This window comes from Macrosteles quadrilineatus, unplaced genomic scaffold, assembly GCF_028750875.1.
Source record: "Macrosteles quadrilineatus isolate MER2022 unplaced genomic scaffold, UCM_ALF_1.0 Scaffold_8__2_contigs__length_117827958, whole genome shotgun sequence".
In the NCBI taxonomy this organism is placed as follows: Eukaryota; Metazoa; Arthropoda; class Insecta; order Hemiptera; family Cicadellidae; genus Macrosteles; species Macrosteles quadrilineatus.
This window is the reverse complement of record NW_026542601.1, coordinates 21,295,465-21,310,656: the sequence shown is the minus strand read 5'-3', so window position 1 is coordinate 21,310,656 and position 15,192 is coordinate 21,295,465. Positions and strand designations below refer to the sequence as shown.

The window sequence follows — 15,192 nt, the reverse complement described above, 5'->3', positions numbered from 1 at the left end:
CAATTTACAATAGCTACAGGTATAAAACCCAAAACAGCAATAATGACAAATAATAGAATATTAATACATAAAGGGGAAAATACAAAATGTGCACATAAAATTACAATTTACAAATAGTGATATATAATAGCCAGTTAAAAAGAGTGAATACTATTAAATAACAATGGACAAAGTTTTAGAAAATTTACTTAACTCGGCTGCAAATCTAAAATAAAAATTACATTACCTAAGCAAAGCATTTATCTTTAAAACTGTTTAATTTTGTCAGAAAAAAAATATTATTATTGTGGACATGTAAGACTGTAACAAGTGAAATTTAAACAGTGTGCAAGTATAAAACATCAAATTGACAATCTTGGCAAATGGCAAGGTCTCAAAAACCTTTACAAAGGAATTTTTTAAAGGATATTTGACGATAATGCTCTCAATATGGCCTATTTCACCTAATTTGTGTATTGGGACGACCTTGGCTTATTTCATGCATTTTTTGGGGAAAAACTTGATGACATGGATAAATTAAATACATAGCAAAGTAAAGTGGTTGAGAGAAGAGACCTTCCGCACACCCTTTGACAATGTATGAGGGAATATTGTCAGGACCTGATGACTTTTTCGATTTAAAATATTTGATTGCCAACTGAACTTCAGGAATAAAAAAATGAATGTGTTTACTACTTTTTAAGAGTCTTGAATGAAGTTAGAATAATTAAGTTGTCTTTATTTAATACTGAGCCAAAATGAGTTGCAAATGTTTCAGCTACCTTGTCCACAGGAACATTTACATTCATGTAGTTCATAACAGAAGACTCTAATTCAAAACTAGATAAATGATTCTTGGACTTGACATAGTTCCAAAAAGAAGTAGTGTTTACATTTATACAACTCTCTCAACAAACATCAAATTGTACGATCTTACAGTTCTAAACAATGCATTATGGTAGTTTGAAAACTTTAGTTTTTTAGCATACTTGTTTTAAGCTTAATAGAATCATTTATATCCTTTGTAAACTAAACAGGATATTTACTTTTTCGGACAAAATTATACTTACCAACACATTGATCAATTATTGAAAATAAAAACAAATAAATATCTACAGCTACATTTACATCACCAACATTATACAAAGGATTCCAATTAAAAATCTCTAATTGAACAATGTAATTGATTAAAAAAAGCCTCTCAGCAGTAATGTGGTTTACATGCAGTTGTAAAATTCTCATAGGAACTAACTGAGCAAATTTTATTTAGTGGCGGATGGTAAAGAGCTATGGGTAAAGAAGATCTGTGGTCCGATCATGCTGGTCCGAGAACTCGTTTGAATATAATGTAATAAAGTAGTTACAATCCAGAGTAAATACACAAGCATAAAACTTCAACCCTTAAACTGTATTCCCTCAGCGTTTCTATAAGCAGCGAGCGAGAAGTGTGTCTGCTCCTGCCGACTGCTAGCGCATGTTTGCCATTTCATTAAATGTGCATAAATATGTTTATCTTTTCAAATTAAATCAAAGAGTTAAATTATTTTCAAACACACATCAGGGCTACTTTTGTGCTGTACTTTGATTACCTAGAGCACTTGAACCGCTGATCTGAATTCAAAGAAACTTGCTGTTACCACGGGCTTCTCCCCGTTTGACTTCATAAGTAGGCCTATTAATAAAACTATTGATTGGTTAAGTTAAGCTGAAATAAACAAAACAGGATACAGTAATACAAACAAAATAATCACAGCTGATTTTAATAAGGTAATAAATTGAAAGAATAACAAACAGCTGGGGTATATTTTACATTAGGTATATGGGAAGTTCCCTTTAGAAGGAATTACGATCTTAAAGGGCAATTTATAGATAGTTTTGCGCAAAGTTTCTCGTCATGACAAACATTTTAAGTAGGCTATATGGTTTATGGGGGTGTGACTTGTAGTTTTCTCAAAAGTTCATGGGTACTTTGGGATTTATATATGGATGAATTGAATACTAATTATAGTAAAATAGGTGTTCTAAATTAAATAATAGATTTGTAACTATATCATACAGCAGATTTAAAAAACGGCATTTTCTCTTTTGCGAACGCCCGTATTCCTTCCGTTGCCAACCACAGGTATAGCAGCTCGTATTCACCCATAAAGTCTAACAATTGTTAGACTTTTAAAACTGATATAAATTTGTTTACATAGTAAACTCCTTGATTTTCCCAATCCCTTTGAGGACACAAGCTACTAAATGGATTCTCTTGGCACTCTACAATTGTTTGACAGTCCATGTCCTTACATTTTGCCCTGAGCAATTTTTGTAAATCAGTTTCAGATTCTTTCTTGGTGTATGATGTTATAAGTACAAAAGTATTACTAAAACTCAAAATGGAACACAAAGAATCCTTCCATGTGTCTTTTTCTTCATTTGCTTCAAACTCACAGAAACCGCAGTTTAAAGCAGCTATAATGTTTGGTGTGACAAATTTTGGGTTGGCTACATATTCATGGTACAACATACAAACAGATGACACGTTGACATTACTTACTTCTGAACACAGAGGAATAAAATCGCAAGTGTCGACACTCGGCCCAACAAGAACAATATTTAAATGAGTAACATGTGAGATCAACTGATGAATAAGAGGAATCGTCTGAACTGCCACTAACTCCATAGCATCAGCCCCAACAACATGTACCGTGAGTTTGTTACTCGTCATTTTGGCAATTTTAGAAATTACGTAAAATAAAGTCATATAAAAAGACAGCATTTCGCTAATACACACTTCTTTAGTAGTTAAAGCTGGAAATAATAACTTTATTAACGCTTCCATGTTCTCAGGAAAACCCTTAATTTGGCTGCTTGGATATGAAAAATCAAAACACTCATACAGTGTCGTTTGTTCCCGATATCGTAACATATCGGCATCAAAACTGAGACGAAAAAGTTTACAGATACTGCGATGTTCCACATCTTTTTCTTGATGGTCTTCACTGCAATACATCAAGGATTTACATTCGGAACAAGTGATCATTTGATTGGTTTTATAGAGGTGACAATACTGACAAACTGGGGGGAAAAGACACATTTGCATTTCTAAATGGTTTAAATTTCTGTTGAGGGTAATCTCGACGAGTTTTACGACAGACATCCTCAGTGCATTCCATTTGGGAAGATCATCTGGAAGGTAATGTTTCGCGTCTTGATACACGTGGGCCATCTGCTTCTTGCTCATTATCTGCTGTATTCCTTTGCAGAGCTCCCTGTGTTGACGCCAGTCTTGCTTCTGATGTTCGCTGCAGCAATACTGCACTAGTTTACATCCAGAACAAAACTTCATACATGATGATGACTCTGATGGCTGTTTACAAACGTTGCAAACAGAGCAGTAGTACACCAAAAATTGTTCCTCCATCTTCTCTATCTGAAATAAAACAAATTAAAATGTCAACCATCTTTAAGCTCATCAAATTATCGTCTTTGTCAAAATTTCTTATTAAAGGAATATTATTTATTATTGTCCTTGTCTGTTTATTAAAAAATCCATTTCACATTGTTGAAACTAACAATGCAATCTTACCTAACAAAAGCAAAGTTACTTAGCCAGGTCAATACTACAGTAGAACCCCGGTTAACCGAAACGGTTCCATAAAATAATACATGGCTAAACTATAAGTAAAATACGTTTAGTATAAAATGCTTTAGTAACTTCAGTTTAGTTTGTATTTCCTAACTCATTGTAACATTTCTGAAGCTGAAATAAAACCCTGTATTGACATAGTTTTAAATTCATTTTTCCTGCACACTGTGGTAATACATAGGCTATTTTTAGCATATGACAGGTTAACCGGAAAATTGGTTATCCGAAACAGCTCTCGGACGGATATTAATCCTTGTGACAAATCACCTGTCAAGAGAATTGAGTAATGTGATGATGTTAAATAAATAAATAAAAATAAAATAAATCCTAATTGTACTAAAACATTAGTTAATTAGGATTAATAATTATTTTATCACAATTAGATAGGTCCCCTAACACAGTCTATTGTTATTAATGGGTTTAGTAAATCATGGATTCATATATCCTTAAATAGCAGAATAATCAGTAAATAAGCCACTATTATGTTATATTTCATTTTTTTTTGTGGCTATTCTGAAGGTACATCCCACAACGTCCAAAAACATCATTAAAGCAGGCAAAGTTCATTTCAACAAGACATCACAGACTATCTGACTAACCAGAAATCTTAAACACTGCCATGGAAAAGAAATGTTGCTTTCATCTGATCACAATTTAATTTGACAACAAAATTAGAATGCTAAATATTGTACCTGCAATTAGGTGTATAAAAAAAAGATCTAATGATTTTAGTACAGTGTAAAAGATCTTTCCCAGTTATATGCATAAGTATGATTGATCAGAGAAAAAGTACCAGATCGGGGACAATATTAAACCGGCATGCGTCACAATGCTTACTCACTGAAAGTTAACAAGTGGTTTTAGAGAGATATCAACAACAATGATAAGACTTACAGTCTTTTTACTCAGGGAATGCGACTGGAGCTCGGCCCTACCTGCATGTGACCCGACTCAAGCACGCACATTGTCCACTATCTTAGTTGACTAAAAGTCCGAATCCCCACATAGAATTTTATAACAACTGCTGTATGATGCCTCAAAATCGCGATTGATTCATAGGAAGCTAACTTGGATAACTTAAACAATTAAATGCTTTGTCTAACTAAATTTGATGTTTAATTCCATGACAAATGAGCCCAAACACAAAATGATTATGACAAGAAATAATTGAAAAAATCTGGAAGAAAATATATATGTAGGTCTAATGGCTAGAGTGTAGGGCCTAGGTAGTTTAGCAAAATGAATACTGTTTGATATCATTTAGCCTACGGTTAATGTACGGTAACGTGTAGTTACAATGATTAAACATTTTATTTTTAAATAGGCCTACTTACAGTTCTTTGCACACTGAATAAAAAAATGCACTCGAGCAGTTTTTGACAGAAAGACACCTAGAAGTGTCTATAAAACGAAATTAAAAACTACGAATTTAAGGTCCACTGAGCGGTTTGGATGGTAATATGGTGTTTTGGGCAAGTATGTATGTGGACTGTGGGCATCAGCAAATAGCTGTTTATATTCGACTCCATGCACAATGGAATCGATTCATTTGGAACGGTTCATTCTAAACAAATCTTTCTGAACGAGTCAACTTCCGAACAAATTGTTTGCAGCCTTAAATGCATGTGGGGAAAGGTAGGTCCGGTTTTATGTGGATGTATATTTCCACAAAAGGGCTACGGTATCAATAGATTTAGGAGAGCTGTTTGTCATTTTACTAATTTTACATATTTTGTATAACTAAAATTAGTTTGTGGTAGGCCTGCCTAGCCTATATGACCTTGATACTGTTGTGTGCCTTAACATGTCCTTTATCTAGTGACCATATATGTTTTACGATGTGTGGCCCTATTTTCCCGAAATAACTTAGCGCCATCAATAGATTTTTACAAGTGTGTGCACTACTTATTGGGTGAGTTATTGGCAGATTCACACCAATTGTTTAACTTAGTGAATCATTTAAATTCTAAGAACTAAACTGAAACGGTTACAGTACAGGTAATAGTCTAAACAACGGCCGTCTAGGTAGCCTAGGGATGGCCGATTGTAGATTGTGCAATCGATAATATTGATTGTTTTTAACTATCGATAGTTTTTTTCAACAATCGATTGTATTCTGGCGTGGCGGAGGGGCGGGGTTGTTGGTGTTCCTTTCAAGAAGGTCTAATTTCCTAACCCAACAAAGTTGCGTTGTTCTTCCTGTGTCGTTAACTATCACTCATTCTACACTCATCTCCATTCATACTTGGCTTAAAATACTTACTTTGTAAGGTCGCCATTTTATTGTAAAGTATTAAAGTATCTATCTACCCAGTAAGTACCCCAGTACCTAATCTCAAATACACAACTTACACTGTGATCTTATTTGTGCTAATTATTAATTAGGTAATATGTGTCAAGTATTATTTTTAGGAATAGTGAGAGAATTTAGTCGTGTTAGCTAATTTATTAGCTAGACATAATGAGTAAGAAGACTAAAAATAAGTGGTTCTTTTCTTACGCAAAACGACAAAGCATTTGCAATTTTTATTTCTATAATGCTGATTTTAAAAACATAAACTATACGAAAATGTTTTTACCATAATACATAGGCTATTAATAAACAACGTTATTATTAAGCATTTGTTTCATTCATGCAATTTCCTTGATTTAAGTTTGATTTTAAAGTAGTAACTTAGCATTGAGTAGTATACACGTGAGTATACTTGTAGGTAGGCTACTCAATGGTAGTACTTAAAATCAAAATGTCGATTGTCTATCTACACTATCGATTGTTATTCTCGATACTATCGGAACAATCGATTGTAAGGGACTATCGACAATCGGCCATCCCTACTAGGCCTAAATGAGCAGAACTTACTTAACTTTTAATTTAGCAGGCCTATAAACTAACCAAACCATTTTTTTCCATCACTAGAAACTAGGTTTTTACCTGAAAATAACGGTGAAAATATTTCTCCTAGTCACAAGTAGCCTATTAACTGAACTACGGTCGTTTAAAGTGATGATTTATTACGTTTACATTCTGGATTCTGGTCTGCACTAGTGCTCTGCTTGATCCATTCATTTTGTCATCACATCAAATTAGTGCATTCCATTAATTAGATATAAATTAATTTATTTTTAAGTTTAAGGTTAGTAAAATTGTATTGTATGTAAACACTAAACAGACAGAAACTAAACTCAAACAAACTGCAACTAACTAACTGGACTGGGACTCGGACTGCAGACAGACAGTGCAGACTGCACTGCAGTACTGGGGGCACAATTTTTATTTCAGCTGCAGTTATTTTAATAAGAACAAAATGAGAGCATTCTATTGGCTGAGGGAACACCATTAGCGCAATGAAACGAATAGAAGCCATCGGCCTCGGTGGTCTAGTGGACAGCGTGCCGGGCTTTGAAACTTATGGTACCAGGTTCGAAGCCCATCGGGCCACAAACTTTTTGTCTAAGATTTTTGCATTATCAGCAAGTTTGGTTAGTTTTGTTAGGTTATAACAGTTAAATTTTATAATTAAAACCTTATAAAATTGAATTTGAGCTATTTATAGTTTTATTTTATGAACAGAACTTTTTTCGATTAGTAAACCTTCATTCAATTTTTTCATTATCAGCAAGTTTGGTTAGTTTGGTTAGGTTATCACAGTTTAATTTTATAATTAAAAAATATAAAATTTAATTTGAGGCATTTATAGTTTTATTTTATGAACAGAATTATTTTTTCTATTAGTAAACCTTCATTCAAATTTGTCATTATCAGCAAGTTTGGTTAGTTAGGTTAGGTTATGACAGTTTAATTTAAAAAATTAACTATACATGTTTTTTTTAGTTTTAGGCCTACAATATTTTTTTTTTTAATTTCTAATTTTTAAACTCTCATCTTGTCCGTACTAAAAAACTGCAGCTGAAATAAAAATTGTGCGTTCTGGGGTGAGCAGAGCATGAGCATAATGATTTGAAAACTGTTTTCCCTCCAGTTTGCTCTGCAGTCTGCAGGCTTAAGCTGGGTTTTCCGTTATTATTATAGCTCAGTGGGTTTTCCTAGGCGCGGAAGCGGAGAGCGGAGAGAGGAACGCGAAGAGCGGAATTGAAATTAACATGGCATTCCGCTCCGCTTATAGGAAAACAGTAACATTAAATAATTGCCTAAGACAAGTGGAGTCCGCTCTCCACGTTCCTCTCTCCGCTCGCCGACTCCGCGCCTAGGAAAACCCGGCTTTAGGGTTCAATCTTCAATCATAGATCTTGCAGCCATTATCGACATTGTAGGCCTATTAAAAATCGACCGTTTCCAAAGCAACCCGATCTTGAACGCACTAAAAATATTACTAAGGGCCTGAGGCCAAATCAGATCGGTTCAAAGTCGGGTTGTTTTGGAAACGGTTGATTTTTATAATAGGCCTATAATGTCGATTTTCGAGCCGAGCAGAGCCTGGACTACAAGCATGAGAGATCAAGCACAAAGTCAGAAAATCAAGCTCGAGCCGATTTTCTCAGCATTCAAATCAAATCAAAATCAAATCAAATCAAATCAAATCATTTATTATCATGGACATTTACATGCATTGACATTGTCAGTGGAGCAGAACATAAAATTTCAATGTTCATTGTCTAACTAATCAGAGGTAACTTGGGTATGAGTCTATGTTGTACAAATTCATTTTAACTACAGGGTTAACAATCACAATAGACTAAAAACAATTTAACAAATGAACAATTAACAAAGTTGAAGAAAACAAAAATAGACTATATAGAAATAATTAACAGATTTGGATACAAAGTTACAGACTTATCACAGGTTGTTCTAGGAACTCTTCAATACTGTAAAAAGGATTTCTTATATTATTATATTATATTATATTATATTATTAATAATAATATTATATTATATTATTATATTCAATACAATAATGCACAATTAAAAGTAAAAGCTTTTATATCCGTTAGGATCACCCTAACGAAATTGAAAGATTAGGCCTACGCTTTTGCCGCGATCGCGGATATCAACGAGAACATTTCCCCGCGGGTGACGATGACGATGTCTCCGCGGCCGCAGATGTTCAATATTTTACCGCGATTGTGGAAGACGATAATAACGTTTCTTTTTTAGCGAGAGATATATCTAGGATTTCGCCACGATTATGGAAAAATGATTTACCCGTCACCACCGACGGGTCGCGGGGAAATATTAGATTGGGCCGTGAACGCGGGAGACGATGATGCTGCTATCTAATGATGTCATATAGGTTTGGTTGCATTTGCAATCATGGTAAACTATGATAATGTTTCTTCCATGACTTATGACTACGGGAAGTATTTACGATTTTGCCACGATCATGGAAGACGATAATGACGCCTCGGGAGATGCCTTGTCAAGTTTATTGCAAAATTGCAAGTTTAGGCGGTAATACATGGGAAAATGTTTTTAAAGATCATTGGGAGAGAGGGGCCCGGCAAACAAACTTGCGGGGGGGGGGGCGCGGGTTCTTATCGCCGCCACTGATATAAATATAAATTTGAACGGATGGTGTTTTTGGCCTCTGGGGACATCAAAATTAAATAGTAAGTTGGTCCCGGAATCTGCATATTGTATGCCTTTTTCAGCTGCCATTGAGCAACAAATATTATAAACATAAATTAATAACAAAATAAAATTTGGGCTGGCGGCTGGGTCCTATGATGACGAATAAACTCGTAAATAAATAGTTACGTAGTTAATGCTATTGTTTTTTTTGAGGAAACCCAAAATAGCCATAAATCAATAAGATATATACTTAATAATCAACGCTCCCTTTTCTATCCCTTCACCTTTAGCCCTTCTCTTTGGTCTGCCATCTTTCTCGGCTCCGCTCGGTCATGTATGTTTGTCTTCTAATTCTTTCTTTTTCTTATCGCCTTCGCCTCTTTGGCTATTGGCTATTGGCTTTCGTTTCGGCTTCGCAAAATTCACGGTCTGGCTGGTCAATTTTCGTCGGCGCTTGAGGTTAATTGTTCACATAGGTACGTTTTTCATGTTAATGTTACCAATTTATAGACATTTCTTTGCTTTTCCTGTCATGAGAAGTGTCGATAAAATAGTCTAAAACCTACTATAGCTGCAAACATGTTTATTAACCTTGTCAACTGAGGGTACTCTCTACCTAGCAATCGAGTAAATGATGCAACACATTTATATTTCGTGATTGCAGTTCAATCCTTATGAAATTAAATAACTGAAGTTAAACAAAGTTTCATCGTTGAGTCTCAATAGGATTTTAATCTTACTGCTTAGTAGTAAAATAATTTTACATCACACATTGACCTGGCTGTGAGATAAGTTAGCCTAAGTATTTAAGATCATTCAGACCTGGCTACTTGATAAGCAGCCCTGTCAGCTAGGCCGGTAATTATGTAGTAGCCCATAGGTGCCTCCAAACAAACGAATTTTTAATCCTAGAACGGCCACATAGAGAGTTCGGTATTTTCCAACCAGAGAGTTTTTGTAGGGCCAGGCATTTTTTGCCATCCTTGCAGCATTTCACTCTCACAGTTTGTTGTAAAACCCATATATTTAAGTTATTTACCAAAACGAATATTATTAACCCTCCGAGTGTCCCTTGTTTTGGCCTTAATGTCTGCCTATTTTTTGCTCACTTGCAAGGTTTTATTAAAACGGATCTGAGAAGCTTAAAAATAATGTTAATTATACTGTTCTATATGGTACCATTTTGTTTGGAAAATCATGGGCTTCAATATTATATATAAAACATAAGGAACATTTGTTAAAAAAAAATGTTTAGGTAAAAAAAAAATATTTTGGAAAATTTTCAAAAAAAAATATGTTTGCGCTCAATGAAATTGTATAAATTACCTATAGGCCTATAAATATTTGAAAATAGCCACTTTGTTCTAAATTTTATGAGGATTACAAATATATAATCATATAGTGAGGTAAGTTATTAAATAAATAAGTTATGAGTGAAAAACAGATTTCAGTACATAGCGTTTAGCTAAGAATGCATAGCCTAACCATAGCTAGGAATCTGGCTGATAATTTACATCAATATCACTACCTACTTCTTCAGGATCATCAACCATCCCATCAAAATCACTTAAATCTTTTTATAATGCACCACGTATATCACTACTTTTGATTTTTAACACTAAAACAATGATAAACGTAATAAAACACATCAGTCATCGGTCCGAGGGTAACCTAGCTGTTTACAAATCCTACGCACGTCAGCTGTCTGCTACAATTACGATCGGCTCGGAGAACATAAAGCGCTTAGAGACAGACCTCTGGAGAAAGCTTAGAATCTAACGAAAAGAACGATACCTAACTCGATCCAGTTCAATCCGATTCAGTCAGTCATAGAGCCTTCGCCGTAAACAGTGTTCGTGAGTCGCTGCAGCGACACAAAACACTACACATAGTGTGTTATGTGTCGCTGCAGCGACAAATAACACTCAGAGGTTTAATATAGGCTACCATAGGATTTGGGACATTCAATAGAATATAATTAAGTTACCTGCATCAATGAATACAAAAATATAATTCATAAAAATACATTTTTGTAGCTAAAATCCTAAATTTACTAAAACTATTTAATTAAATTTCAAAAGTACGGTAGGCTACCTAACTTATGGACGCACAAAAATTTTTTTTCGGAAATTCAAGATATAGGCCTAAGTTATCACCTAAGAAGGCATGGTATCAATCAATCAATCAATATCTCCCAGGAGTTCGTAGTTTTAACTAAGTTAACTCAAACTATGATAACTTAAAAATAACCAACTTAAATAAACTCAGTTTTATTATACTCATTGAATTAATTTATTTGACTTGATAAATACGAGTAGATGGTGTAAAATCAGTGATTAGTGCACTTCAGGTATCTTCGGCTTTATTAGTTTGGGTTTGACTCGAGTTGACAAAAACCTGTGACTCGAGTCAGATTCAACTTGTGTTGACTTGACTCGAAACATCACTAAGTAGGACCTGAATGAAAAGGGTGTGAAATAATGGACATTCTTTTATATTTCAGGTAGGTAGTCCTAATATTATAATTGAAAATGACAACACAGATATTCAATCGTCTTGGCCAGCTTGGACTTGGGTTGGCTGTGGTTGGGGGTGTCGTCAACTCGGCTCTTTACAATGGTCAGTAACTTACTTCAGATAAATAATAGAAGTAACTTACTTAGTCTAGGTCTATCAGTGTACCATCTAGTATCAAAAAGAATATTTAAGAAATTAGCAATAGCCTCTGAGGTGTCACCACTATTAAAGTTCATATAAATTATAAACATATTTTCTTTTTTTCTTTCTATCAACATTTTCTTTTTTACTTCTTTATAAATTATATGTAGGTATTTTGGATTTTTGCTAAAACCATTTGATTCAGAGTGGTAAACACATATATTTGTTATTGTTTGTTTGTTCCTGAAGAAGGCTTATGCCGAAATCCTAGAGCTTATTTAAAAAGTGTGTGATAAGTTTATTTTGGAAAATGATTTAGCCGTTTGGCAACATTATGAAGAAACAATATTATTAAGTTCATGAACTGAATGTAATTTTACCAAAACCAGAGCTTTTCTCTGAACCAATATACCTGATCCATAACCTTTACAGTTTAGTCAGTCAGAGTTAAATCTCTCCTTTTCAACTCTCAGCTTTTAAGGCAAGGAATTATCACCTACTTAGAGTTCATATTTTTTTTCTTCTTACATTCCCAAAATCTGCGAGTACACAAATATTCAAATCCAAAAGGATTAAGTTAAGAATCTCTTGTAAGTTTTCCTTTTTCCTTATGATCTAGCTGAAATTTATATCCAGCCTACTGTAATAAATAGGCCTAACCCTTGCACAATTGAATTAACTTTTTTGTGGAGTTTTATGGTCGCCATTTCAAAAGTAAAATTATTAAATGTAAAGTATATCAAGGAAAACAATATTTAACGGGCCGGTACCAAGGAATTTTTTGTCAGCTAGTTAAAAAGATTAGGCCTACTGTAATTAGAGCTTCGATAACTTTTAGCTAGAGAATGACACAGTTAAGTATGAGGTAGGCCTAATTGTAGCCTGGTCTGCTGACCCAAAAACCTTACCTTAGGTATTATTTAAATTGAAAAAAAAGGAGGAATAAAAACCTTCGATAAGTTCTCTGATGAGAGTTAACTAAAAATATTTTGTCACATTACACTAATTATTTTAAAACTGACTGGCCAAAACAATCTTTCAAACATTAGCTAGGTATATCAACATTCTTTCACAGCCTTATGTACACTGTTGCTGTCATATACATATCGTAAGTCTTACTTATAAACTTCAAAGCTATAAAATTTGCCCTACAAATTTGAAATTACCTATTTTTATTCCAGTTGATGGTGGCCACCGAGCTGTCATCTTCGACAGATTCACTGGTATTAAACAATTGGTTATTGGTGAAGGGACACATTTCTTCGTCCCCTGGGTCCAGAGACCGATCATATTTGATGTGAGGTCTCGTCCCAGGAACGTTCCTGTCATAACTGGAAGCAAAGGTACCTATTAAAACCCATTAGTATTAGGCCTAGACTACAACTACTACCCTGGTAGATATTTAAACTGAAACTAATGTTCAGTGTAGCCTAAAAATGTTTAGTACTTTTGTTTAAATTTAGTAGCCTCAGAGAAGTAAGATAAAGAGGATAAGTTACATACCTATGGGACAGCCGTGCTCTTATGTTGGGTGGAAATGTACCAGGGAAGAGCCGGGACGGCAATGGCCACATAGCGTTTGTACAACAGTTGTATCGCACAGTGTCTTCCTACAGCGTGAGCGCTGTAGTACGTGAAGGTGAGGGGGGGGGGGGGGGGGGGGGGGAGAGGGAGGACATGATGGATAGAAATTGCTCAAGGCTCTAGAGACGGTTCTAGACACCACTTAAATGTACCCAACTAAGTGTCAGTATCCTATGTTTCTTACTTCTGTGTGGTGTAGCCTAATTACTTGAAGTAAAACCATTTGTTGGTATCAAGTCTGTTTTTAATCTGTACAAATTTAGTTAAAATGTAAACAAAAGGCCTAATCATTTGTTTACAAAGATAACGTAGACATTTTGGTGGCAGCTTGACTAAATTATCAGACAAATTGCTTAGTACTTGGAAACAATGTAGGTTGATTAACAGTTTGGTTGGAAACTGGGTTTTGAACTTCCATCCACCCAGTGGCTTATGAGAAATTATTTAAGCAAAATTATCGTTTTGCTCGATCATTAAATAGGTGGATCTCAGGCCTCCAAGTCGTCCTACTTTTCCTACTTTTCCTACTTTTTAGTAGGAAAGTAGGAAAAGTCCTACTTTTTACACATTTGTCCTACTTTCCTACTTTTTTATAAAAGTTTTGTCGATTTTTCGATATTTTATTACACTTATTATTAATGTTTACTTATCAATATTTCCCAATGAGAAGTTTTTTCCTAAAAAATATGATTGACTGAGATATTTTATAAAACAATTTGTTAGATGATTTTAAATTTTAATTTATAAGTTCCAGTACTGGTAGTATCTGAATGGTTAATCTTATCAACATTGTTATTGGGTGAAAACATTTTTTTTCAAAGACATGGCAATACTATTGTGATAGAAAATAAAAATTGTGATTATTATCAGTGCTTACTATTCTGACATGTCTTTTAGATTCCCCAATGAAGTAAACTGAGGGGAAATCAATGCTCCTGGGGAGCCCTGGGATACTAGTTCAAAAGTAGTTAACTTGGCACTTATCGGTCCAGTGTTTCCCTGATTAGCCTAAACATGATTTTTTGACATAACTGTATTCAAAATAAATTAAGGCTTAAGTTCAAGTTTAAATGTCCAAGTCTCACTGGCTCAAATAGTTTTTACTCATTACAATTCAAACATTCCTACTACTTTTAAGATAGCTCTAATCTAACTAATTCAAAATACTTTTGGAACATATTTTTAGAATTTTATATTATATATAGTTCCGTACTTTATAGGCCTACTTAAATAACTATTCATGCTTCTGTTTTCCACCCAAAAAAATTCATTTTACTTTTATATTAATTTTAGTTCTGAAATATTAAATAATATAAAAAAAGAACAAATTTCTTATTTACAGCACCATTTTAAACACAAATTAGGGCTGGTTGGTAACGTTAGGGAAACATATTTATTTTTATCCTTTATTTAATGCTGCTTGTCCTAAATATTTTTTCGTGATGACTGTAGATAATGACACCTTAACATTTTAATTTCTCTTGTGCGTTACTTCTGAATATTTGGTGTACAATCTCAGCTAAAACTTTATCCGGCCTTTTAGTTGAAGATTTTTTAAATAAAAATAATTAATTATTGATATTAATTTTAAAATTTATATATAGAATTATTTTAGTTATGTTTCCAAATTGTCTGGACATATTTTGTGGACTTCTTTCTTGGGCTAAAGCCGGGTTTTCCTAGGCGCGGAAGCGGAGAGCGGAGAGAGGAACGCGGAGAGCGGACTCCACTTGTCTTAGGTAATTTAATGTTTCTGTTTTCCCAGAAGCGGAGCGGAACACCATGTTAATTTCTTTTCCGCTCTCCGCGT

The 15,192-nt window shown here is 34.2% G+C and overlaps 2 protein-coding genes across 4 annotated transcripts in view; one reads left to right on the top strand and one right to left on the bottom strand.

Moving 5' to 3' along the window:
* Positions 1–292: 292 nt before the first annotated feature.
* Positions 293–6,762, bottom strand: LOC128999682 (uncharacterized). The gene is made up of 2 exons (XM_054426303.1): positions 6,546–6,762; positions 293–3,397 (listed from the first exon to the last, which is right to left on the bottom strand). The coding sequence occupies exon 2, from the start codon at positions 3,386–3,388 to the stop codon at positions 2,141–2,143; it is 1,248 nt and encodes a 415-aa protein (XP_054282278.1). The 5' UTR covers positions 3,389–3,397; positions 6,546–6,762; the 3' UTR covers positions 293–2,140.
* Positions 6,763–9,521: 2,759 nt separating this feature from the next.
* Positions 9,522–15,192, top strand: part of LOC128999684 (protein l(2)37Cc) — a 102,101-nt gene continuing 96,430 nt past the window's right edge. The window contains exons 1-3 of one of the 3 annotated variants that reach the window (XM_054426309.1): positions 9,522–9,616; positions 11,648–11,759; positions 12,980–13,141. In XM_054426309.1, coding sequence (XP_054282284.1) covers positions 11,672–11,759; positions 12,980–13,141 — 250 coding nt within the window. In that variant the 5' untranslated portion in view covers positions 9,522–9,616; positions 11,648–11,671. Of the gene's footprint in view, positions 9,617–11,643; positions 11,760–12,979; positions 13,142–15,192 lie in introns of all 3 variants that reach the window. The other 2 variants (XM_054426310.1, XM_054426308.1) reach the window with 2 other exon arrangements.